At 39.2% G+C, this 27956-nt stretch overlaps 1 protein-coding gene across 1 annotated transcript; it reads right to left on the bottom strand.

The window, feature by feature from the left end:
• Positions 1 to 287: 287 nt before the first annotated feature.
• On the bottom strand, positions 288 to 27956 carry LOC139737841 (uncharacterized). The gene is made up of 16 exons (XM_071648515.1): positions 27923 to 27956; positions 22692 to 23646; positions 21072 to 21140; positions 18424 to 18453; positions 16783 to 16968; positions 14911 to 15006; positions 13745 to 13865; positions 12418 to 12620; positions 11796 to 11900; positions 9422 to 9536; positions 7489 to 7613; positions 6729 to 6816; positions 5521 to 5590; positions 4431 to 4498; positions 3416 to 3585; positions 288 to 484 (listed from the first exon to the last, which is right to left on the bottom strand). The coding sequence occupies exons 2-16, from the start codon at positions 22833 to 22835 to the stop codon at positions 440 to 442; spliced, it is 1635 nt and encodes a 544-aa protein (XP_071504616.1). The 5' UTR covers positions 22836 to 23646; positions 27923 to 27956; the 3' UTR covers positions 288 to 439.

Raw genomic sequence — 27956 nt, forward strand, 5'->3', positions numbered from 1 at the left:
CAATCTGACACCCGAGTGTGTCTTTCGCTGAGTGCAGTTTCTTCTTTGGATGCATGCACATCAACTTGTAAGTCTCTTTAAAAAAAGGTTTCCCCGCACCCCTCCTATGTAACCCCATGTGTACTTCTCCTTGGCAGCTACCGGTACTTCCATCCAGATTAAAGGGGTACGGCAAAGGAGGAGGGGCGGGGTCAAAGGGAGGGGAGAAAAATGTCCTCTCCACCCAGAGATACAGCTCAAGAGATGGGCTGCCGGTGCGCCTACCAGTTATTTGAAAGTCGTCCACACTCAGTGCTCTTAAATATCTCTGTACTGTTTGGTCGAGTTTTGTTGCGGTTGTTGGCTTGTCTGTTAGTTTCGTTTTCGGAGTCTTTTACCCCCCAGGGGGTGTGATTAAAGTCTGTTGTTTCTCTCGCCCGTCTTCCAGCGCACACTCCAATCAAGGTGACACCATATGACGGTACGGTCCCTGGTATCTCAGGTACTGCAGTTCGGAGATTAAAAGAAAAGATAAACACATGAAGAAAAGCAGAGTAAATATTACGATTCATAAGTTATCTCTAATTACTGAGATATGTACAAATGGCAAGGCATGTGCATGATTAGCTTTCCAAAAATGACACACTAGGCGCGGTCAGACTGGCAAAAGATCGAGAAGTTTAAGATTGCGAAGTTTGGACCATTGGTACGTGCGCAAGAAAGAGTGCGCCGTCCGATGGCTAATGATTGTGACGTAACAATGCACATCTGTACATGACAATGGCCTCTCGCTTCGGAGGGGAAGTTTTGGGGAAGTTTTGGGGAAATTTCGCGGGAAGTTTGCGGTCACACTGGCAAAACTTCGAGATCTTAAAGATCTCGATCTTAAACATCTCGGTTTTTTGCCAGTCTGACCGAACCTAATTAGAGTGCTAAGGACCAACAATGTATCCGAAAATGAAATGGAAAGTGTTTACATACAATTTATATCAAACACAGGAATTATTGAGGAAAACCAGTGTAATCTCTATAAAAGTGCAGTATTCTGGATTGACTTGTGGTACTGTTCTTTGTGAGTAAACAGATGAGGGAGTTATGGTAAAACCAGACACGTTTGCATTTATTTTAATTTTACAAATTTTGTGCGAGAGCCGAGATTCCCCCAATTAAAATGTAAACAAAAGTTCGTGTCTACACCACTGTATATGCATTATGTCATGGCATTTCAAGGAAATTTCATTCTGCGAAATAGGCCGTCGGCTCCAATTCCCGAAAAATTTAATGCTGCGAAAATATCTTGCATTTTAGTAGTCTCCAATGGAAGCTAGAGAGACACTACCAGTCCTACTCTAGGTGATTGTAATGTGTGTTGTAGACAAAACTCATCATCTGTTTTGTTTCGGGTTTGATTTGCTTCTGGAGATATTTCATATCAACACTAGTATATACATAGATATGTGCATATACAACCGCAGGTCTATTTGTGTCTTTTGATACTCTAAATCAATTGCATTCTGCTGTAATTATTTATGTGTAATTAGCTGTTGATGGAATATTGTATTTTGAAAGAGAATTATATTTGTCATATATGAATATGTAATAAGGCTCAATTTTTTGGATAGACTGTTTAATGAGAAAGATTATATTATCGTATTGTTTTGTTTCGTTTGTATATATTTACATCAAGAACACGCAAATCAGCCTCTGGGCTGCTATGTATTTCCTTTTCATGAAATAAACCAAGATCTATCTATCTATATTCAGCAGTACGAGCAAAAAATCATTTCTGACAGGAGGCAAAGTTGAGGATGACGATGAAAGGAGAAGGAGCAGAGGAAGAATGTCAGAGATGTTGCAGAAAAAGAGAGTGAGAAAGAGAGAAAGATAACAGCAGTGAGGAAAAGAATGCAGGAGGAGAAATTGCAAAAGAAGAAGAAATGAATAAGGAAAACGAAATTATGGAGAAGAAAATGATGGAGAAGATGATGAAGAAGAAGTTAATGAAGAAAACGAGAAAGTAAAGAAGAAGACAAAATGGAGAAATGCAGAACCACAAGGAGACGTCACGGAACACAAATGCAAAGAGATGGAGGTGGTAGATGGACATGATGTGAAAGATATGAAAAACTAGAAATGTCGCTACGGCGACTGGTGTATGCCTCCGCCATAATGCATGGTTCTCCTGATAGGTCTATAGTACAATGTCTTGACAATGTGTGATGACAGTTTCACACAATTGGCAAAATATTAAAATGACAGGTTTGCCACAAATGTGCTGAATGTTCACTTTCCTAGAACTAGGTTCAATTGGATGAATGATTAAAACGTCAGAGTGCAGGTAGTTGGGGGAACTGATGATTTTTACTTGACTTTTGACCCTTTTATAAGTTTATGCATTGAGTAATTTTCAAGGTATTGAGAAAAAGTATAATTTCAGTATCAAATGGTAAAATAGTGTTATCTAAACCTGGCCTTTGACCTCACAGTTCCAAAGAGAATCACTGTTAGGTAGAACATGTATAAATATGTAAGTTTCATGATAATACCTTGAGTTACTTTTGAGACATGGAGGAAGAAGTGCAATCTAGCACTTTCACTTGACCTTTGACCTTTTGACCTTTGACCTTTTGGCAAGAAACTTCCCACAGAATATATATTGGGTTATACATGCATACATCAAGTTTTAAAAAAATCCTTCAGGTATTGCATAAATATAAGGAAAGTAGTGATATTTTGAGGAGTTGACCTTGACCTTTGACCCCTGACCTTTGACCCATGACCCCCCAACTTCCCTAGATAATCACTGCCCATCGGTACATGCATATATATTAAGTTCCATGAAGATACCTTGAACCATTTGCGAGATATGGAGAAAAACATGAAATTTCAACCTTTTTTTCACAAAATAACCTGTGACCTTTGACCCCGTGACCCTAAAATCCAAACAAAGTATCATCCCCCCAGGATATACCCTCATACCAAGTTTGATGCAAAACCACGTCACGGATCTTGAGATATCGACAAAAACAAAACGGGATGGACGGACGGAAGGACGACCCGAAAACATAATGCCTCCGGCCACTTCGTTGGCGGAGGCATAAAAAGAAGAGAAAAATACTGGAAGTAGAATGAAATATAAGAGCTAGAAATTCAGAAGGGAAACAAGGCTAGTAGAAGGTACAAACAATACAGGAATAGAGAAGATTAAAATGTGGCATCTCCCCACGGGACACTGACCTGCATAACAAAGTGACTGTTAGATGTAAGCAAAGTGAAAAAAAAATATGAAATAAGAACCAAACTGAAGTCCTGTAGGATATTATAACAGAGAAGGAAGAACTGGTAACTATGAAGGGGAACAATGGTTGGAAGAAAGGTTACAAAGAATGGAAGAGAGGGAGAACAAAAGGTAGAAAGCGTCCACCAGGGCACTGACCTGTATGACGAGAGACGGTCCGCCCGCCACTACCTCCTGCGGAATCTGGGCAAGGGGGCAGTTCTCGATACTCATGATCTGTAGCGAGGAGCAGAGGGCCAGCTCAAAGGGCAGCTGGTTGAGGTTGTGGTTGTCGTTGATGTAGAGCTGCTGAAGCTGCTCAAGTGAGCCTGGGGGTGACAAAGTGGATGCGAGGGAAAATGGAGAGTTTTATTGCAAAATGAGCTAACTCCATTCCTCTTAAGTTGGGATATTTGTGATTAAAGCTGCTATAAAACAAAGAAAATAATACAGAAAATACAGGAAAGTTTTAATCATAATTTCTAGAATATTCCTTTTTATGTCACAAGTGAGGTATCAAAGGTTTAATTCTGCTCAGATGATGGACTTACTTTAAAATGTTTAAAAATGGCACTTACGGTGTACCTAATTTTGCTATAAAACTCTTAAAATGTTCACCTCTAATCTATTTATCCATCCATAATCTTCCTACCACTTTATCTGTTCTTCAGCCTCTACATGTCAAATAATCCGTCACCTATCAATCCATTTTTCTCCTTCACCAATCTCTATATCTCAGTCCATACATCTATTTGGCAATTGATGTACTGACAATGATGAAATGGAATTAGGTAAAAATGGGAAATATTGAATGCAGAATCAACTAAATGTCATTTTCAGAGTTTTTGAAAAAAACGTCCTGATGAAATAGAGAAATATGAAACCTTTACAATGATTTCGCACCTGCTTCATACTATGAAATACATTTGAAGGTACTATCAAAATTATCACATATATTTTCATTATTTTCTTTGTTTTTTTATCAGATTCAATCTCCAATACCTCAAATGGGCCCCAAAATGGATATACATGTTTTTGCCCTAAAACTATTCAAACGTTCACCTGCACAAAAAATTCATCCATCCATCTTTTCTTTCAAGCATTCACCTTGGATCATTTCCACAAAAATCATACACACACAAACACACACAAAGGGATTGGAGGGGTGTCTTACCGATTTCCTCTGGTAGCGAAGCCAAATTGTTCTCTCCTGCTTTCAAGTATATGAGATTTGACAGTCGCCTGGGTGAACACAATAGACAGAAAGAGAAAAAAACAACAATAATGAAAGGCAATTAATAGATAAAAAGAAGAACAAAGTAATGACGAAATTGAGGCTGAGATTTCTGAAATGGACAGGCACTCACATATTCTTAGATACTCACAGAAGAGCAGTTATTCATTCTATTATCTGCTTACTCCCACTTCCATATAAAAAATTCATATGAATGTATTGGACTACACGATGGATATTTATTGCTGTATGTTCGTTGCGAGATTTGTATTTTAGTTATTTGATTTCAAATGTGTAGTTAAACATGCTGTGCTGAGTTGCAATAACATGCACATTGCAGCTTTTTTTTTTTTTGCAAAACAATTATGAAATGAAGGAAAATACAAGAAATATTTTGTTAGACATTGCTGTATGATATGGGCCATGGTCTCAAAAGAGTATAAATGTTCAGTCATCCATCCAAATTTGATCTAGTTGCAAATCTGGCAAGCCCACTCAGGCTTAGCGATGTTTCTCAGTCCACCTGGAAGACCATGATGACCCACACGGGATTAGGGAACCACAAGGTAGTTGGGATCCACGAGGTATTAGGCCCAGGGGGATTAGATAATCTTTATTCATTGACAATCACTTCACATGTGGGCCAATTGGTCAACCACACACAGTAAAGGTTAGAAATACATGGACGAAGTACTGTGTACGCCATATACTTTAACGAGTCCACTTTTTTTTTTCTTTTGCGATTCTAGGACTTCCAAACATTCCAGCAAGTGGTTAAATCTGTGATCATTGAAAAGAGCAATAAATGAAGAAATGTATGCATGCACCTCACATTCATATCTAGGCCAAAGTCAATACTTCTGTGTGTTTCACCCATTGAGGATGGTTTGATTTTTTACAGCATAATATATTTCTCATAGACACTTGCCCGAGTATACATAGGACTCGTCCTCAATGGGTTAATATTTATAGCTAATAACACCCAACACGAAATCTGCGACAAACCTGCGATGTAGATGTAGTAACTTACCCAATGGATCTGGGGAGTTGTGTCAGTTGGTTCGTCTGAACGGATAATTTCTGCAAATCCTTCAGATACGCTGCAATGGAGGTGGGGGAGGAAAAGTTTAAGGACAATTTCAAAAGTATATCACGTCTGATAAAATATGAAGAGTTTGTTCGCAAAAACCGATAAATCCATATTTGCCAAATGGAGATATTTGCGATTAAAGGTCAAGAAAAATAAAGAAAATAATAAGAACACTTTTGCTTCTTTTGACCATAACTTCAAAAATGTACCTTTATATGTAGTGACCAATATATCATTTAAAAGGTAATATTTTGTACTTTATGACAGAGACCGTACCTCAAAATCTTCAAAAATGGACTTATCGGTTTTTGCGAACAAACTCTTCATATATTGTTTCTTTAATTTAGGGATAGTCTCACACTTGGCAAATCTTCCCCCATGGCTGATACTATGTGCACTTCATGACGAATACATATCAGTTCAAAAACAAAAGCTCAAACATCAATAATTTTGAAGTATAAGGCAGTTGACGTGGCTGGGCAGCAGAGAAAGTGGCTGACCACAAATGTATATATCTTTTGCTGGGACCATTTTTGTAATGGCAGGCTTATAGCACTGCATATCATTAGAGTTTTACTGCAAAATGAGCTAAGTGCCATTTTTAAATATTTCAACATAAGCCCATCACCAGATAGAGCAAATTAAAACCTTTCCATTAATACCTTACTTGTGACATACATCTGTAACAAGGAATATTCTAGAAGATATGAAATTATTAAAATATCCTGTATTTTCTAATTATTTTCTTTGTTTTTTAGCAGCTCTAATCAAACATATCTCAACTAAACAAGAATGGAATTATCTCGTTTTGCAATAAAACTCTTCAAATACATCAACTCATACATTTCATATTGGAAATTCTTAGAAGGGTAGTCTCAAATGTTGTGAATACAAAAACATCACAACGTGAATGTATCCTAAAAAGCAACATTCAGCTAGTGACATGTTAGAACAGAAAACTGAAACGTTGCTACTTGGCTTGCCTAGTGCAACTTCTGTCACATCTATATACGTGTCAGGCATGAAGTTTACCAATTAATGATGAAAAGCTGTGTACAGATTATTTTCTTTGGTGTATCTTACTAACATGTACAGTACATACACACCAAAAATCTGATCCTATCTGGTTGCTATGATAACCTACTTACCAATTTCAGATGGGAGGGCCTCTAGCCTGTTTTCCTCGAGGTCTAGCTCTCTCAGTTTGCTGAGATTGCCAATTCTCGCTGGAAGTCTCTGTAAAGAACAAACAAATGTGTCAGATTTTTTGTAACATTATCATTTTCATCATCACCTGAATAGCTCTTTCTTCAATGTTTTCATCTACTTTATCTCATCAGCTCCTCCATCATCATCATCATCATCACCTTCATCTTGAGTTTTCTCACTGGATAACATCATCATCATCAACTCTGGAGTCATTTTCATCATACGTTGGACATGTACGCTCAGTTTTACACTGTCCACAAGCATCATCATTACCATCACTATCATCGCCACTCTCACTTTGATCATCATCACAGGATCAAGTACAGTTCATTCATTTACAAAACTATTATGCTCCTCATTCGAATTGGGGCTATACTTCTCATCTCTCTTTCTTTTAAAAAACAAACAAATAAACATACGAAACCACTAATAAATTCAACAATTTGACTATGGAAAGAATACCAAATGGATGTCATAGCCATTTATGGCCATGGAAATCGATTCCAAACAACCTCACCTGGCCCAAGCAGTTCCAACCCAAGCTATAACAAAAGACTCTGAAATCATCCCTGCGGTACTCTATTGCATCAGTCCCATACAACGTATGCAGACTTTTATGTCTGCAGTGACTATCCCATCAACCTTCAAACACACACACAAAACTCTGTCGCCCATTTCTGACTTCCCAAGAGTGCATACCCGTAGCAGGTTGTTGCTAAGGATGAGAACTTCTAGTGACTCAAGATACTCGATGTCGTCCGGCAGCTTGCTGATCTGGTTTGTGCCGAGGTTCAGTTCCACCATGCTTGTCCAACTCCCAACATCTGGGGAAATGCACAAAAGCAGAAAATTCATTGTGCAATCTTTTTTTCTTTATTTTTTTTTATTTCATGCAATGTTCCATCAGGTACAAAAAAAAATTTACAGAACAATATGATTAGCTGTGGCATTGATACCTCAAATACAATCAAATATAATTGAAATATGAGTATGCAAGCTTAATGTGCTGAGATAAGCCCGAACAAGCTAATAATCTCTTCATCTCTTTGGGCGAAAGGCAAACATTAAAATCTGAGAGGCTGCAGAAAAGAGAAGGAGTGATCATCAAGAAGTTTGTTTATTTGCATGAAAAAGATGCATCAAACAGAATGTGCAATCCCTTACAAAACAAGGAAAAGTAGAAATTACGCGGTGCGTAAAATATGTCCCCGCCGGAAGTAGCATTTAGTAGCAAAATGTACAATATCGGTCAAAAATCAAGGTCAAAGGTCAAAGAAGTCAAAGGTCAAAATTCTGTGTAGAAGTTTTGAAGCCCTCACCTAGTGCCATCACAAAAAGCAAACGGAATCGAAATCGGGTTAGAAATGGCGAAGGAGTAGCATTTTGTAGCCAATGTACAATATAGGTCAAAAATCAAGGTCAAAGGTCAAAGAAGTCAAAGGTCAAAATTCTGTGTAGAAGTTTTGAAGCCCTCACCTAGTGCCATCACATAAAGCAAACGGAATCGAAATCGGGTTAGAAAGGGCGAAGGAGTAGCATTTTGTAGCCAATGTACAATATAGGTCAAAAATCAAGGTCAAAGGTCAAAGAAGTCAAAGGTCAAAATTCTGTGTAGAAGTTTTGAAGCCCTTACCTAGTGCCATCACATAAAGCAAACGGAATCGAAATCGGGTTAGAAATGGCGAAGGAGTAGCATTTTGTAGCCAATGTACAATATAGGTCAAAAATCAAGGTCAAAGGTCAAAGAAGTCAAAGGTCAAAATTCTGTGTAGAAGTTTTGAAGCCCTCACCTAGTGCCATCACATAAAGCAAACGGAATCGAAATCGGGTTAGAAATGGCGAAGGAGTAGCATTTTGTAGCCAATGTACAATATAGGTCAAAAATCAAGGTCAAAGGTCAAAGATGTCAAAGGTCAAAATTCTGTGTAGAAGTTTTGAAGCCCTCACCTAGTGCCATCACATAAAGCAAACGGAATCGAAATCGGGTTGGAAATGGCGAAGGAGTAGCATTTTGTAGCCAATGTACAATATAGGTCAAAAAATCAAGGTCAAAGGTCAAAGAAGTCAAAGGTCAAAATTCTGTGTAGAAGGAGTAGCATTTTGAAGCAAAATGTACAATATAGGTCAAAGGTCAAGGTCAAAGGTCACAACTGAAATTCTGTGTAGAAGTTTCAAAGCTCCCATGTAGTGCTATCATATAAAGCAAACAGAATTAAAATTGGCTCATAAATGACAGAGAAGTAGCAAATTGAACATTTTGATCACACACGGACGCACAGACAGACAGACAGACGGACGGACGGACAGACACACGGACACACACACGTACGGAGCCCGTTTCATAGTCCCCTGCTCGAACTCGTTCGGCGGGGACAACTAAACACATGAATGCAAATACACATCATCCATTCACATTTGCACATTTGACAAGAAAAGATGCCTACAATTCTCATTTGATACCCAGAATGCATTTTTTTTCACACTTGAATAATTGAAGATGCATCCAACATTTGAATACTCAGACACATATTTTGTTAACATTTGAATTTACAAATGCCACCAACATGCAAACAAGTGGCATGATTCTTCACATGAGAAAACTAAGATGGAAAAGATCTGGATTAAACTTTACCAAGGGGGAGTGCTGTGAGCTGGTTGTCCTTCATATTGAGTTTGGTCAGGTACTTGGACCGGCTGAAGATCCCAAACGGAATCTTGTTGATTTGGTTGTGGTCCATGTTTATGGTCTGAAAGGGGAGAAGTCAATAGCAGTCATGATGATTATAAGACATGTAACTGGGTACAGCAGTAACACAAACTTATCGATATACTGTATACACGGAATATTTCGCAAGGTTTTAATTATTTTTGCGAATTTCGCGAGTCGGGTGCTATTCGCGAAATTAAAAACACGCGAAAATATTGACTCTGATCCCAATGTGGATGTGACATACGTTTCTCCGTTCAGTGCAGGACTCCACGATCGCGAATTTAACCACTCGCGAAATCGTCGGGAATTCCCGATTCGCGAAAATTTAGACTTGCGAAATACATGGCGTATACAGTAATGTGAACAGGTCAACTGTGAATCCACGACAAGAAGTTAGTATTGATCTGCAGGTACTCAAAAGCAGTCATATGATTATTAGAGTGTATGCATGCTATCTAGGTCTAACCTGTTGAAGACTAGTCGCGCTTATGCTCGGACAGGTGTCTACCGGAAATGTGTGTTAGAGCAAAAACAGCTCATTATTAATGGGTCTAACAAAGTTCATTAATTTTTTTGTGCACTGTGTATATTCTGCCTTGGGTGAGTCTGGTCCCAAGGAGAACCCACTCATTCAACGCTTCAACCACTTTATTCTGGATCTTTTTCAGCATGGATCAGAGTTTGCTGGTCACAACACCATATGAGTACTGGTAAGTCCTTTTCAGGACCACCCTCATATGAGAAAGAATTTACATGATGCATCTTGTTTTTACTCTTGAGAACTGGTGCCTTGCACTGTGCATCCTTCGGAGAACAACTGAGCCATACTTAAAGGACAAGTTCACCTTCATATACATGTGGATTGAGTGAATGCAGCAATATTAGCAGAACACATCAGTGAAAGTTTGAGCAAAATCTGACAATCCATTCAAAAGTTATGAATTTTTGGAGTTTCTGCTCAGTCACTGCTGGATGAGAAGACTACTACAGCTTGTGATGTCACATGTGTACAACGATATATTAAGAAAACAAAGAAAATTCAACATATTTTCACTTTTCTCGCATAATAAAAGAATGCTTGACTTGCCTCTTTCAGAAGGCAGAGGGAATAATATTACCCTAAACGTACGTCAGTGATGAGTCAAGGAAATGTGCACTTTTTTCATGCAAAAACTATAAATATGTGAAATTCTCTTTATACTTTCCTTATATCGTTGTACGCATGTGACATCATACACTGTAGTAGTCTTCTCATCAAGCAGTGACTGTGCAGACATTTCAAAAATTCATAACTTGTGAACGGGTTGTTCGATTTTCCCCAAACTTTCACTGATGTGTTCCAATAATATTGCTGCATTCACTCATTTCACATGTATATGAAGGTGAATTTGTCCTTTAATTAAACTGTTGCTATACACGTAACTCTCGAAGCCATGGCAAGTGTCATGGTGGTGACAAGAATCCTGCTTCCTAATGGGCTGTTGCCTTTCTACTACTAAGAGTTGCTATCCTAAAATCTTTTCTTTCTTTTTAAATGGGACCCAGTAGATGCACTGATAAAACAGAAGCACACAGATGGCATGGAAATAGAACATATGTGACTGTGCATCACAAAACAGACAAAAAGTCGCAACCCTTGATTTTACGCGAGGACTCAAAAAAGGTGAAATGGGTCAATCTTTTATAAGTTTTTCATATTTTCTGAAAGAGCTATCCTTCTTCTACATTATTCTTTAGTTTGGGATCATAACACGAGTGGGAAAGTGTATTTTCAGCAGTTTTTCTACAAGTAACAACCCATTTTGGGAGGAGAATAGAATGATCAGGTACATGTATGTCTTTTCATTTCTTGATATCCTTTGCACACTCTTCACTTTCAAGTCTAATAACTCTTGACAGGATAAATCTACTGTTTTGGACGTTGGTATTAATCATGGTCAGAATGTGCTTACAGTACATGCTCAATTTCAGCTTAATCTGATAATCCCTTCATTGTTGTTGCTCCAGTGGTTTACATCCTGTGTTTAGTCCCTTTCACTGCACAGCTAGCACAGCTTGGTATTAAAAGATTAAGTGCTTGAATAGACCCTGTACTTCACAGCCTCTTTTCTTAGTTCACACTTTCCAGAGAGTGCATTTTCTTTCAAGTATTTAGATAGGTTAGGGGAGTCCATCTGAATTGAGTTATACATCATTTTAAAGTTTAGAGTGCTCTTTCAGAATCTGCCCTTAACTTAAAAAACCCATGTATGGCAACTTTTTGTTGGTTTTGTGATGCAAGGTCACATGTACTCACATCAATGGTGGCAAACTGCTGTGGTCCTCCCACTGGGTATGCCGTGAAGTTGTTTCTCGACAAGCAGATACTTGTCAGCTTGTTTAACGAACACAACAGTCCCTCCTGTAGAGTGAGAAACATGCCCATAAATGATATAATCATAAACTGCAAGAAGGTGCCTCTTCCATACAGTCAAAGCTGTCTGTAGCGGCCACCCAAGGGACACGAAAAAAGTGGCTGTTATATGCAGGTGGCAGCTATCAACTGGATCTTTAACATACTTTTTCTCTCAGAATTGTTTTAGTGGTCACACAAGGCAGGTGGCCCCTAAAGACAGGTGGTTGCTATGAACAGGTTTGACTGTATTATTATTTTGTCTTTTTATATGAAATTCTGATGAACAATCAATCAAATAAATCAATATAGGGTGCTATTTGGCCAGTCATGTTTGGGGCATTCAAGGATTGTATCATTTTCATAAGGATCACACTGATCACTCATTCCACTCATGCAATATTGCCCTAGCTAGGGCAGCATAATGAACTATTCCCCCCTTACGACCAGTCAATATTTTGTGAATATCATAGTGAAATGTTACACAGAGGCAACCTACAGCCCACAAGACCTTGCGGCAACTTACCGGCAACATGCCAATGTTGTTCCCCTCCACGTTAAACTCCTCCATGTTGGCGCAGTTGCCGAGGCTCTTCGGGATGGCAGAGAGGCGGTTGTAGCGCAGACCAAAGCGGCTCAGACACGTCAGGTTGCCGATGGTCTCTGGTAGGTCCAAGAGCTCATTGTGCTGGAGGTCCAAGGACGATAGCTGGACACAGTACCCAATTTCTGGTGAAGAAGAGGAAAGCTTGTTGTAAAAACCGTACCCCACTGGTTGGTCCCTTTACCCAAATCCAAAACATATCAAGTTCATTATCTTCCAACCCTGGGTAACGCACCAAAATCATAACTGTGGTCTAGGGAAGAACTGGGGGCAATTCTGCTTTACCCTGGACAATCAACAACCGACCCTTTAAAACTTGGACAATAGATGGGCACTTTTTACACTCAGGCAAATGGGCTACTAACCTACTCACACAGGCCCACTGGCCGCATCTCCTCACACTGGACATGGAATGGACCACTTCACTTACCCTAGGCCTGCATTTGGCCACTCTATACATTATCCTGGACAAAATGGGGACTCGCAATACAGAGTGACGTATTCATCTAAGATAGTACAGAATAAAAAAGAAACCTCTCTGTCACTAGAAGCCAAAGAGATCATACTCTGGGCTATAGAGCTACATGACTAGTCTATACACCGTTTGACTTGTAAAAGGAGGGGCAGGGCTCTCCACTTATCTAAAATGAACAGGCAAAAAAACAACGACAGTGACTCTATAATTATACTGCAGATCAAAAGAAGCAGTGCTCTAATAGAGTAATACCTATGGGCCATGGGAGGGGGGGGGGGGGATATTACATTCAATCTGGACCCCAGAGGGATCACTTTTTTCACCTTAGACTTAAAAGGAATTAAATTAAATTTAAAATTGGGGGTTGAGAAGGGTTGAAGTAATTTGATTTATACAATGTATAGGGTTATAAAGAATTGATATATTGTTGTGTAATAGATTTGTAGGGTGTTGTTTGTTTTCATTGTGCTTATCATAGACGTAATCATGTAATTGTGATGTAAACTATGTGAACTGTTACGATCATTTTGTTGCAATGTAATGCCAGTGGAAGCCAAATTTCTATGTCTGACATAGACCAATAAAGAATGAATGAATGAATGAATGAATGAATGAATGAATGAATGAATGAATGAATGAATGAATGAATGAATGAATGAATGAATGAATGAATGAATGAATGAATGAATGAATGAATGAATGAATGAATGAATGAATGAATGAATGAATGAATGAAGTGGTACCAAGGACCAAGGAAGGACCGATTGGACTCACCAACTGGCAAGTGCTCCAGATGATTGTGTGAGACATCAAACGTTGTTAGTAGTGTCAGCTTGCCGATTCCCCGTGGGAGGGCCCGGATCTTGTTTTCTCGCAGGCTCAGCATGGTAAGTTTCTTTTGACAAAAAAAAAATTCACAATAATAATGACACAATATTAATAAAAATTATATAAAAGATAAAAATGATGACAATCACAAAAGATCAAAAAGAAAGTAGAAATCATACATTAAAGGTTTTGTGATGTACCAGCAAAGCAATTATCTCTAAATCTTGCAATCTTTTCTCATTCTCTATTACTTCCTTCTGCCGTTGTCTAGTATGTCATGCGCTATCTTTCTTTCTCTGTCCCTCTCTCACTTTTTATCTCTTTCTATCAATCTCTCCCTCTTTTATATATATCTCTCCCTATCTATACCTCTCTCCCAATCTCTTCTTATTTCTGTCTATCTCAATAAGTTGGACATGTTTTAAAACCCTCGTTGTGTTCACATATATTATTTCGGCTGTGTGAGGATGTTTAGAGTCAGTTTCCATGGCGACATATAGTTATGAGGTCAAAGTTCAGCACTCTTGTGTCCCTCACCACTTCACCACTGGGGCAAACACTGCCCAGAACACTGCCCAGCTGTGATATCATTGGAACAAGATAAATGTTTAATAAGCATCGTCTCGTCTGCATATTGCCATTTGCGAGTAGAGTGCTTTTCACTGAACTTTTGACCTTTTACATTGTCCAACATGACATATTTTCAAACTTGACCTTTAACTTCAGGTATTGTATCTCTGGTACCTTGTCATGGTTATAGCTTAAAGGTGTGGAAAGTAATTAAAAGAGTACAAGCCAATATTGTGGGTATACAATTGTACTGTTTTTCAATACAAAGTTCAAGGACCTTTGACATTTGACCTTGTTGGGCATCACCAATATTCAAACTTGAGCTGTATTTGCAGGCTATGTACCTGTGGTGTGAGCTCGGTGGTCACAGCTCAAAGCTGTGGAAGGTTATTGAGAGTACAGCAACTTGTTGATGCCACCAGCAACTGACAATTATGTCGATGATGACGGAAAAGTGATGGCTTTGCGTCGCTTTCAATAGGCAGGCAAGACAAAATTATATCAAAAGAAAACTGAATATGAAACTCGAGGATAACACTCACGGTAAGATTGTGAATCTCCTCATCTACTTGCGTGATGCGGTTGAACCTCAGAAACAGAGTTGTGAGAGATGTCAGCTTGTATACCACTTCAGGAATCTAGATCAAGAAGGGGGGGGGGGGGAAGAGAAGATGGTAAATTCAAACTGCACGTATCCAACATAGTAGCCTTGGTTAAGAGCTAGGCCCTCATGCTATTAGCACTAACAGTCATGAAGGAAGAGTCATGGTTGTGTTTGTGTGTTCATGTGTGGTGTGTGTCTGTCTTTGTGTCCATGAGTGGGGTATGAGTATGTGTGTGTGTGTGTTTTTAAGATAAAAATGTGACAATTGGTCCCCAAGTTGGGGGGGGGGGGCAACAATGGATCTCTCAGTATTCTTAAATTGAATTACACTTCAGTCACTTATGTCCTTCCTCAAAACATTAACTTCTGGCTCTGGAAAAGAAGGTCTTGAAACTTTGACAGAATCCTTGATTGCGGTTCTGTCTTAGAATATCTCGAGTTTTGGTGCCTCAGGTTGTTAAGTCTGAAAGCTTTATTAACCAGTTGAGGACAAGTCCCTAGTATGCTCAGGCAAGCGTCTACGGGAAATGTGTGTTGTTACAAAATCAAACCATTCTCAACGGGTTAATGTTTAAAGTTTTTGAAATTTGTGTAGTAAAAGTGGAGGGAGGGGCAGAAATTGCTTAGAATCTGAGGGTGGGAGCTCTGTCTTGGGTTTACAGTAGAGCTCCTTGAGTTTGTGGAGCCCCAAGTGTAAAGTATGTCAAAACCTTAACCCTAAAAAGGCCGGGGGGGGGGGGGGGGGGGGGGGTTGAATGAACCCCCCCCCTCGACATTTTTCGCGACTTCTCCGCCGCGCGAAATATTTTGACCGCGCCATTCGCTGACTTTTTACTTTCAAGTCTTGCGCATCTTTTGACACCATTTTCGCGAAAATCGTGCATACCGTTACGACGCTGCATAACGTTTCATACATGCCTGTCAGATCGAAAATGGCTCAAAAACGTGATTTTGTGTATAAAGTCTATGCAAATGGAGTTTTCTCTTCATATTCATAAAGATCTGATTATTTTCACTTTTATAGGCTGAAACCAATTAATTTCAGCATAATTATGCTTGATATAGGTTCTGTCATAAATTTTGCGGAAAAAAAATGATAAAACAAAAGGTCGAAAAAACAATGAAATACATAAGAAATTCATAAAACAATAAAATACATAAGAAATTGATTTTGATACCAATGTTTTTTTTTTCAAGTACATTGTTAGGAATGCTACAAAGAATGTTTTCACCAAAAATTAGGATTCTAGGAGCTTTAATTTCTGATTTAGAGCAAAATGTATGATTTTATGCATATATTAGCATAATTAATTATTTTGACGAAAATTTCCATTTATTTTTGTATAGCTTGGTAGATTGCGCCACAGGTAATACGCGTGCCAAATTTCATGGCAATTGCGCGATCGACGGCCGATATCTCGGGGGGGGGGGGGGGGGGGGGGGGGGGGGGGGGGTTGAATCAACCCCTCCTCGGCCACAGAACACCCAAAAAAGCCCGGCCTGGTTAGGGTTAAAATGTGATCTACTGGCCAAATGAGAAATCCTCCTCCTCCTCCTAGGGAGGATTTCCTTGGAATTTTGAGGGTAGGGAAATTCTGTCCTGTAGCACCACTTTGAGTTTGTGGTGCCTCAAGGCTCTTTTTTTTTTTTTTTTTCAAGTTTTCAAGTTCAACTGATCAGATGATAAATCCCCCCCCCCCCACCCTCACAAAAAGGGGGAGGGGGATGAGAGAATTGTCAAGATTTGAAGCCGGAAAGGAGATGGGGGAGGGGGAAGCTGGGGACATTCTACACATGTATCTTGGGTTACCTCCTTGAGTTTGTTGTGCCTCAGGTCCAGCACCTTGAGTAACTCCAGTTTCTCGAGCTCCTCTGGTAGCGTCGTCAGGGAGTTCTCGCTGAGAGCCAGACACTCCAGGTTGCTGAGACAGCCGATCTCGGGCGGGAGGGAGACCAGCCGGTTGCCATAGAGATAGACCTCTACCAACTGGGTGAGCTGCAATCGGGGTGGGATGGGATGGGGTAGAAGGAGTGAGGGGGAAAGCAAAGATATGAAGAGTGGATGGGTATTAGAAAGAAACTCATCATCTGAGATCTAAGGGCTGCCAACATTCACACTACAAAACCAGGGTGACTCTGTAGAGTAATCAGAGGAATCACCTCCATGGGTACAAAATTATTCACAAGTCAGGGAAAATTGTATATTCATCTATCAGTACATGAAGACATACTTGTAGTTTTCAGAATGATTTGGCAGTTCTTTGATCTTGCAAGAGTGGCTTATATGAGAAGGCTTTTCAGTGTCAATACAAAAGCTTAACCCTATATTAACTGGGGGGAGGGTTCAAATTGACCCCCCTCGACATTACGCGCCACGATTCCGTAACGCGAAGAGATGGCACCGTGTCACTTCATGACTTTTTTCATTGAAGTCTCCCGCATATTTTGAGACCAAATTTGCGACGTCCGGGTACACCGTTACGAAGTTACGTAATAATTTGCATATATGCAAGTCAACCCCAAAACAGCTCAAATTCACGATATCGTGTGCAAATCCAATGCAAATTGTACTTTTTTGTTAAATTGATATAAATTAGATTATTTCCACTTTTAATCATTGAAATTAATCAATTCTAATGTAGATAAGCTTGAAAAAGTGCCTGCAACAAAATTTGGTCAAAAACAATAGAATGCAAAAGGTCAAAAAACAATAAAATACATAAGAAACTTAAAAAACAATAAAAAACAAAAGAAATTGATTTTGATCTTGCAGTTTTTTGCAAGAAAATTGTTTAATGTGTCTTAAGGAATTCTTAAACAAAAGTTTAGCAATCCTTCAGTGTTTTTAATGGAGTTATAAGTGAAAATATGAATTTCATGCATAAATTTACATAATTAATATACTAAAAATAAAAAATCAATATTTTTCTCTTGTATGACCATGTAATCTTGTAGTTGACATCCGGCTCTACCTTCAGGCAAAATTTTTCGGCGATCGCACAATCGGCGGCCGAGATCTGAAGGAGGGGTCAAATTGACACCCCCCCCCCCCCCCCAGTAAAAACTTGGTCTCAAATAGCCCAGTTAAAATAGGGTTAACCCTGAAAGTGCCCAGGCTCTTAACTTTACTTGCTCAGCTTTGTTTTGTTTTGTTTTTGTTTGTTGTTGTTGTTGTTTTTTTCCCATCAGCATGCACCAGTCCACCCAAATGGGACCTATCATTTGTAAAGTTAGCAAGCCTACTCACAGTGTACCTGGGTTACTCAGTCCAACAAAAAGGCTATACGAGTGTATGCTGGCACACTAAGGATCACAATGTAGGTACTGTAATCTTTATTCATTGACAATTATAGTTTCCAGACATCAGTGCCATACATACTAATCATTGAAGAAAGTACAATAGGGTTATTAATGTCATTCTGCAATGAAAGAGGAAATTTTGTGTACTCACATCTTTGAGAGAACTTGGTAGAGTTGTGATCTGGAATTATTCGGAGGGGAAAAAAAGGAATAGATACGATTGCCAAGTGATGAGGATATGGATTGACAATCCTGAATAGCAACAAGAGAAATGACATAGCAAAAAAAAAAAAAAAAGATATTGGGTACATACTGTATTCCATATATGCAGTATCTATGACCTTTCAACATGTCACCATGATAACATTAGTTACCCCCTGCTTATTCACATAATATGTGACCCTGCACCTCAAAACAAACAAAAAGTCGCCAGACATGAATTTTTAGTTAAGACCATATTCTGAAAGAGCAGACTTTATGACTTAAAATGATGTATAACTCAAATCAAATGGATTCTCCTATAAACCTTTCTAAATATTGGAATGAAAGCACAAGCTCAGGAAAAGTGTGAACTGAGAAAAGAGGCTCTGAAGTACGGTGTCTATTAGAGCTTAATCTTTACCAAACTGTGCTGGCTGTGCGATGAATGGGACAAAAAACAGGAAGTAAACCACTAGAGTAACAACAATGAAGGGATTATCAGATTAAACTGAAATTAAACATGCCTCATTCACACATTCTGTCCATAATTAATGCCAACTTTCAAAGCAGTAGCACTATCCTTTCAAAAGTTATTAGAGTTGAAAGTGAAGGGTGTGGACAAGGTTTTTCAGAAATGAAAAAGGGATTCTAAAGACACACCTAATCACACTATTCTACCAAAAATGTTCGAGATAAACTGTTAAAAATAACACACTTTCCTGCCCGTTTTATGATACCAAATTTTAGCATAATGCAAAAGAAGACCCGCTCTTTCAGAAAATATGAAAAAGTCAAGTTCGGCTAGGTTGACGCATTTCACTTATTTTCAGTCCTCACGCAAAATTAGTGTGTGCGACTTTATGTTCGTTTTGAGGTGCACGGTCACATATATGGGAAATATCTAGTACAGTCTATTGCCATAAGAGGCTGAAGGCTGAATGGAATATGGCACCAGATCGTATATTTCTCGTCTTACATGAGAATAGGTACAAAAGTGTAATCTCATAGTTCCTCTTTCAAATGAAACCATGGACTTGTGATTCATTTTCAGAAACCATGATCTACCCACCACTTGTTCATTCTTGTCTTTCCTTTATATTGAAACTTACTGCTGCAGTACAGTCCTGCTACATTGTAGTAAATTCTAACAGTTCAAGTACACACAGTTACAACATTGCACGCAAAAATGAACAACTCAAATAAGGCAAAACTACAACAAAGGCAATTAACTCTTTCACATAATATGGTATACATTGCATGGCTGATTGACCAATCAGATTACAAAATTTACCATCACTAAAAGATTGCATGCGCAGTAATGACCTCAGGACTGAAATTGAAAGTCTAAGAATGTTTGGAAATTGAAATCCAAGGAGGGGGGGAGGGGGGGGGGGGGGCAAGAGGTTTGAGACATATTGTTCATGCTGTTTGTAACTGACCTACACAGAGACTCCAACTCTCCCGTTTTCGACGGGAGATCTCTCGCCGAAAACCCATTCTTGCAAAATCTCCCATTCTCCCGCCCTGGCTCTGTGTCTCCCGGTGGAAAGGATTTCTTACTTATTGCTATCGTATGTTGAAAAAATAAGCCTTAGATAGCACCAGAGGGGCTAGAACCCTAGGAACTTCGTGCTTCGCACACATCAACTTGGAGTCTCCTGTTTGCTAGGGGTTTCGGGCGGGAGAATCTCCAGATCAGAAGGTGCTTGGGGTTGGAGTCTCTGCCTACAAATGTACATTGTATTATGTGAAAATAAATCTTCACACATTGCTGCAACAAAACACTACATTTAATTTTCTCTCATTCTACTGACATTCTTCCTCCATACCACTCACATGGCGGGTTTTATCAACTTATATTAACCCGTTGAGGACCAGTCCCGAGTATACATGTACTCGGGCCAGTGTCTATGGGAAATGCGTGTTGTAGCAAATTCAGTCCGTCCTCAACGGGTTAATCCTGGATACATACTGTATCTCTTGCTCACGGGAGATTATATTAAAAAGAGACATATGGCTAGTAACAAGATGACAACTGGACCACAAATATGAGCCTACAACTTGTATTATTCATGTGATATTAAACATGTGGTACTATCTTGTGTACATGAAGTATAAAGCATCCAAAATAGGACAGATCAGTTCCTCTTTTAAATGAAATAAGAAGATATATCATATTAAAGGGATGGTACAGTATTGGTGGAGATGAGAATTGGGCTTTTAACTTTTTGCAAGATACCCGGGTACCAAGAAAACACTTATGAAATAGTACAGAGCATACCAATTTAAGAGGAATTCAAAGTTTATTTGAAGAAAATCGGGTTTGGAATGACTGAAACATCCAAAAACAAAGTAAAACAAAGCAATCGTAATAAATTGTGGGTCCCACACTTATCAGAATCGCTCTGTTTTGGATATCTCAGCCATTTCAAAACCAACTTTTATCAAATAAACGTTGAATTCCTCATGAAATTAATTACATGCTCTTTCATATTTCATAAGAGGGGTCTCATTATCTCACAAAAAAAAAAATGTTAGAAACTTAAAATTAGGTCTCAACCAAAACTCTACCATCCCTTTAAGTCTCCTTAAACTCACTGAATGTTTGCTGAGGTCCAGCCGCTTATTTCCTTGATCCTTACACTTGGAAAACTCTTTGCTCACATCCTAAAAGATTGACAGAGAGATACAAAAGAGAGAAAGATTTAAAAAAAAACAACAAAGATAGAGATAAAGATAAAAATAGAGATATATCAAGTGGGAGAGAAAAGAAAAATATAACAAAGATAGTGATCGAGGTAGATAGATACAGAATGAGGAAAATACAGGATAATGGGGGAAACAGAAAGATAAAGAGAAAAATATAGAAAGAGATGGTGATGCAAAAAGATAAATAAGGAGATAGATAGATAGAAAAAGAGATAGAAAAAAAAGGTTTGATAGATCCAAAAAGACAAGAGGTAGAACAGTAGAAAAAATAGAGAGAAAACGAGAACACGAAAGAGGGAGTGGGAATAGGAACAGGGACAAAAGCATGCATGTACAACCATATCATATCAAATATAAACAAGAAACAAAAAACATGAAACCTCTGCACAACAATATGACTTTACTTGGCTGATGTACGATGTAGTAGCCTTCTTTCACAAGAACATCATGCCAGATTATTCAGTTTTTAAAATCAAAGTGTACATGACAACTTGTACCAATCACCAAGCATACATCTACAAATGTCTCACTGAGCTTTATCATGTGATGAGGAAGTACTGACCAGTAAATTCAATTGCAACAGGAATTTGCAGGGCTCTTGCGAGAGACATCCACAAGGAAACTCAACATAATTCTTAAAAATATTTTTCTTCCTCAATGTAAATTGATTGATTCCTGTCTTCGGGAAACACTGCAAACAGTGCCAACGTCATTCAGACAAAATCTCCAAGGGACGATATTTCTGCCATAAAGGGGGTGAAAATCAACATTTTGCCATGTAGAGCATGTACTCTTTCTTGGCAAACTTTGGACTCTTTCAAAGCTAATCTGAACACTCTTTTCACAAAAGCATACACCTGTATACAAAAAGTGTAGCTCAGTAATCCAAGATAGTCATAGTTTATTCGTTGGAATAAGTATTTCTTTTTCTTCTGCTCCTGCTTCACACTGTGCTTCATAAAGTTATACTAGATAGATGGCGCAGCATAAATATGTTGCATTATTATCACATTAATATCAGTAACAATGATAATGGTTGCAATTTACATGCACATGTATATCACACGAAATCCATTTCACGAAATGCTCAAGGCACACTCGAAGATGAAAATATAACGGTAAGATTTTTCTATCATTATTATAATCATCATCATCATCATCATCATCATCACTATCATCGTCATCATCATCACCATCATCATCATCATCATCACCATCATCATTATCATCACCATCACCATCATCATCACCATCGTCACCATCGTCACCATCGTCACCATCATCACCATCATCACCATCGTCACCATCGTCACCATCATCACCATCATCATCATCATCATCATCACTATTATCGTCATCATCATCACCATCATCATCATCATCATCACCATCATCATTATCATCACCATCACCATCATCATCACCATCATCACCATCATCACCATCATCACCATCATCACCATCATCACCATCATCACCATCATCACCATCATTCTCCTCCTCACTCACCACTTCATTGTGTGGCGTTCTTGACTTCTTCTTTCCCGGCCGCTTCACTTGGTCGCCGTCCACTATCACCTTGACCTCTTTCTTAACGTTCTCGGGCGTGGCCGCTGGCTTATCCACACCTTTTCCCTTGCCTTTTGTGTCCATCTTTATAGTCTGTAGAGCTGCCTTCAACAATCCCTCTCGTGGCCAAAGATCACAATTTTCTCAGGACCCTCCCCGCGTCACAAAACTCTGCACAGGGCACGGCAGAAGTCCAAATCGGCTTGCTGGACTCGAGATCTCTCTTCCGAACCCCCCGCCAAGAATATGCAGGTGTCAATTTGGATTATTTTTGGTCTTGCTAACTGTGATTTTGGTAAATTGGGGATTCTAAGACAAGTACTGTCGCAAACCAATCTGCCTCTTGCTACAGGTTTCCCGTTATCCTCCTGTACCAGATGTGGAATGGTTCCCAAATTCCATCATTGCTGATTGTTTTGGTACAATCACAAATCAACCAGAACAAAATTCTTCAGTCTCAGCTATTATAGAAACTGAAGGGGTATGCTTCTTGATTACTTTACACCATTATCAAGCTATGAGGTGTACATTGTACATTTGTACATCGACACCGTCACTTTACACTCACTGGTGAAAGTGTAAACCATATCCCCATGAAAGGCTGCTCACATTTGAACAGTGTAATGCTTGGCTGTTAACACAGTGTGACTCTTCACTGAAACGTGGTGTTATCAATGCATGTGGCCAATGAGAACGCTGAATGTGTGTGTCATTTGGCTGGTTACACAAGGGCAAGGTTATTCTGCCAGAGTGTTTGCATTGTGTCCATAAATTCCTGCTGTGTAATGCTGCGAGTTGTTGCTTCAACTTCAATGCACTTTACACCAGGTCTTGGCACTGGACATTTGGTGCTTAGTGTTGATCATCAGATACACCGCTGCATCAGTGTTCCTTTCTGGAAATAAAAGAGAGATAAATGAGAGCTTAACATCGTCAGATTTTCTTTCTTTTCTAACAATGACGAGCACCGCTTTCTGTCAAATTTCTGTACTGTCTGCATTCTAGCTAGTCATAGCAAATATTAATTTTATGCCTTCTTGTAAAAGCAAAGTAGCCACAGAAAGTTTTTTTCGTTATAGGAATTGTCTTCTCCCTGCACTAATGAGCCTCAACACACAATGCGAAAAGTGTCAATAAATCACTTTTTTATTAAAGCACATGTTAAGTTCTAGATTTTAAAAGCATTAATATCTTCAAATGTGTTTGCTTTTTTAATCAATTCAACCATCCCCCCCATACAATCAGAAACATTTCTTTTCGTTCTAGCAATCAGTACAAACTGTGTACAAGGCAAAAAATTTCACATCATACATGTACATATGTCTTTTGCTGCACTTCTTATTGATTCAGTTAAAGTGAAACGATTATTTTCCCAAACAGTTCGCGTCTCTGCAGATCACACTAAACATCAGCAACATTAACACACTTCACTGGATGGAGGACAGCATAAAATCTGAGTGTGAAATGGGTACACCAGTCAGAAGTGATGACTAAACACACATCAAGGCAATCAAGTTTGAAGGATGATCTCCTTGAATATTGCCTCTCAAGTCAAGTCAAATACATGTAACTTAAGATCTAGAGAGTATAAGGTTTACCCTAAATTCATCTAAATCTTCAAAGAGAGGGAGAGCAAGAGAGCTCTAGAGAGAGAAAGTGAAAAAGCTTCAAAAAAATGTTTTCATAATTGTGTATCCTATTTTAACCAGTTGAAGATGAGTCCCGAGAATACTCGGTCAGGTGTCTGTGGGAAATGCATGTTAGCAAAATCAGTCCATCTTCAATGGGTTAACACAGAAAGTTAAACTCATGAATGTTTTCTAGTGTGCAAGGCATCATACATTTTATAGAATCCACTGGTAAACAAAGAAAAATATGTCTAAACTTTTCAGTAATCCAGAGTTTCTTTGTGTTCGAATGAAAAGAATTACTAGTGACATATTGATAGTTACATTGTAACACAAGTCACATCACAGTGACTGAGTTTTCTTGTTTTTTGACAGTTGCCACACAAACTTTCACTGCAAATGTTGCACTCTATTCTACGTTGTACATGTACACTGCTGTATACATACAAAATTTTCCACTGTCAGCATAAAAGTACTGTATAAAAACCAGAAACATTCACGGCATGAAACTTTCACATACAAATTGTATTGGAGACTGATATTCAATGTGCCACATTGTGTACAGTGTAGACAAAAACTTTTGTATGTACATCTTACCTTCACAATCTTGGCTCCTAACAAAATTCACGCAAGTTTCATGAACACATAAACTTCTGGTTTTAGGATTGACCAGATTGGGATTACGGTTAGGGTTTGTTGTAGTAGTGTACTAGTATACGAATAATTTATGAGTTGTGAGTGCACAGGGCACGAATATCGCACGAGGCGCGAGATAAGCCACTGGTCTATTCAACAAGGCGCGTAGCGCCGCGTTGAATAGACCAGTGGCGAATCTCGCGCCTCGTGCGGTATTACGTGCCCCAATGCACGAAAAAAATCATAAATTATTCGTTTTATACAACACCTTGTCCACAATCACAGTACTAGATTAGTGATCGCCAACTCAGGAAGGCCCAAAAATAAATGTAACAATTAGGCCGAGAATTGTAAACCACCCTGTGTACTGCTTTCAAACACTCGTCATGATTCGACCACAACAGTCACAGTAATCACAAACTCTGCAGGGTCTATACCCATTCTACGCTAACGTTAGATCGAGTTAGGCCTGACTGTTAGGCCGATCTGAGATGTCGGTAGATCTAGTAGTAGGTCTAGAATTTGTCTATTTCCGAAAATGATTTTGTATAAAAACACAGAAAACTAATCAAATTACGGTTTCTCAACTTGAAATGAAGTCTTGATTTTGGGATCACTGTGGTCCACGTAGCAGATCAGAGTCAAAAGTAAAAACACAGCAGTAGGTATAAAGGCAGCAATACATCTGCAACTAGCTAGGTAAAGCAGCTGCACGTATACATGTTAACGTTGCAGTACTCCGCCGCGCCTGGTCTACGTCTGTGAGACTTACCGGCAGCGCAGCGCAGCCGGCCAGCACGTACAATGTAGATTGCTGGCGCTTTGCTGCTGTGAGCCACAGAACTCTGTGAGCGGCCGGCCATGCATTAGTAGCCCCCCGCGAAGCCGTGCTATAGTACCTTCGAGCCTTGACCGAAAGATCGGTCTGTATCTGTCCGTCGGGGAATGTTCCGCGGAGACTACGTCTGGCTTCACGGATCCCCTCCGTATACAGACCGAAGTCAATGATTGCGGCTCCTGTGTGGAGCAGTCGCGCACAGATCAAACGTTACGATAAACCAAATTTCAGACAGCTTTTTTACATTCAAACAAGTTTGACGTGACATGACACATTATGCAGCAATATTTGGGATAAATTTCTCACATTGTGCAATCGAAATACTCACATAAACTCGGTTATAACGCAGAAATTTTATCGATATCGCAACATCGCCGTTCGCAAGCAGTAAGTCGCCATTTTGAATCTGTAAGCCAATCACATGCGAGGTACCTGTTTTAGTAAAACAAACACGTACATGGTAGAAACTACCTCGCATGTGATTGGCTAATATATTCAGGGTGTATGTTTCTGCAGTTTGAACGTGACGACGCGACAGGCTGTGTTTTACGCTGAAAATTCTACTAAAATGTTGGATTATTCATTAATCTGGTGAGTGAAGTGTATTCTTAAAAAGCTAATTTAATTATACAAGCTTAAATTTGCCGACCTAGGGCCGTGAATTAGACGCAATCGAGAAGGGTGAGGTACCTCACCCAATTTTCCATAGAGACAGTGGTTAAGAACATCCACACAGCAATGGGTACTGCAACCTTCCGTCTGTCTACGGAGGACAGCGTCAATGGCAAAATATAAAAGAGTCCTCCGGACAGACGGATCTTTCTGTCTACTTCGAGCCGTGCAATAGGCCCATGCCAGGGGCCTATTGTATGGCTGTCACTCTCAATGAGTTTGATGGGTATTTTCTATTGAATGTCATGTGACATGTTCTTGGCCAATCACAATTCGACATCATTCTGAGGTGTTGTATAATACAATGTATACCATTTGACACTCCTCCTTCCCAGGAAACATAGTCTCCACAGCAAAGGACATAATATCCCCAATGATAAATACAGAATGATCTTTTGGTAAAATCATACAGATGTTTTACATCTCACTCGCATGCCATGGGAAAACTACTCTAACATGACATTATCGTTCGCGAACTACAGCATACTGGGGTCATTTTATCACATTTTTAATTTTGGAACAAGAATCCCTTCTCAACAAGCTCAGGCCCAGCAGTAGGAATCATGTTTACAAACTAGTTCTATGTTAGATCTACGATTGTCATCTACTCTGAAATTGACAGACTACATTACATAAAGCTTTAGACTGTCTAGAGCTAAATCAATCTCACATTGTCACATTCAGTTTATACTATAGTCATAGAACTATCTTGAGTTTAGACAAGAGATCAAGTACAATGTCATACATCTAAACTTAATGCAAAAATGGGGAAATCCGACGGCGTAGAATATGACCAAGCATGATTGATGAAGTCGACTGAAAAACAGTAGACCAAAATGTAACGTTAGACTCTAAACAGTTGAGTTCAAGAAGTTAGCCTCTTCTAACAGTTAGACGTTTTTACTTTTTGAATTGGGCCTTTTTTAATTCTCTTTCTCGTAAACTACTGCGTACTGGTTATCTAGTGACAGACAAATGTACGCTTTATTCATTGCTAGTCACCGGGTGTAGTAACACTAGACTAGTACTATTTCTATAGGGCAGCCGCTATTATACCCAGTACGGTCGAGCCAACCAAGTAAATTCATCGCACTTCATCACAATGCACCAACACTCCGTATGCTTTGCCCGTACACGGCTCTGGCACTGCGTGTAGTGTATAAAGCCATAACAATACAACATCACACATAGGATACTACCGACTCCGCTATCTCGCTCAATTAGTCCAGCATCGGGGCTTCGTAACGACACAGAAATCTACCAATTCTGAGATGTTTTCTGCCATTTTAGCACCTCCTAACCGTGCACTATGATATATAGATCACAATTCTACAATCGAGGTCAATGCAAAAAGCAATCATTCTGCAAATTTTGCATTTTAATCAAAAATTACTTACCCGATTCCTCTTTACTACACAGTTTCAATGAGCA

The sequence above is a fragment of the Diadema antillarum genome, unplaced genomic scaffold, assembly GCF_040938485.1.
Source record: "Diadema antillarum isolate AM-2024a unplaced genomic scaffold, OU_Dant_1.0 seq00000708_RagTag, whole genome shotgun sequence".
Taxonomy (NCBI): domain Eukaryota; kingdom Metazoa; phylum Echinodermata; class Echinoidea; order Diadematoida; family Diadematidae; genus Diadema; species Diadema antillarum.

Coding starts and splice junctions, on each gene's coding strand:
- LOC139737841 (XM_071648515.1), bottom strand. CDS start 22,835: ATGGACACAAAAGGCAAGGGAAAAGGTGTGGATAAGCCAGCGGCCACG. Junction 4,499..5,520: donor CAACTCCCCAGATCCATTGG/GTAAGTTACTAC, acceptor GTGTTCACCCAG/GCGACTGTCAAATCTCATAT. Junction 3,586..4,430: donor TTCGCTACCAGAGGAAATCG/GTAAGACACCCC, acceptor TGTCACCCCCAG/GCTCACTTGAGCAGCTTCAG.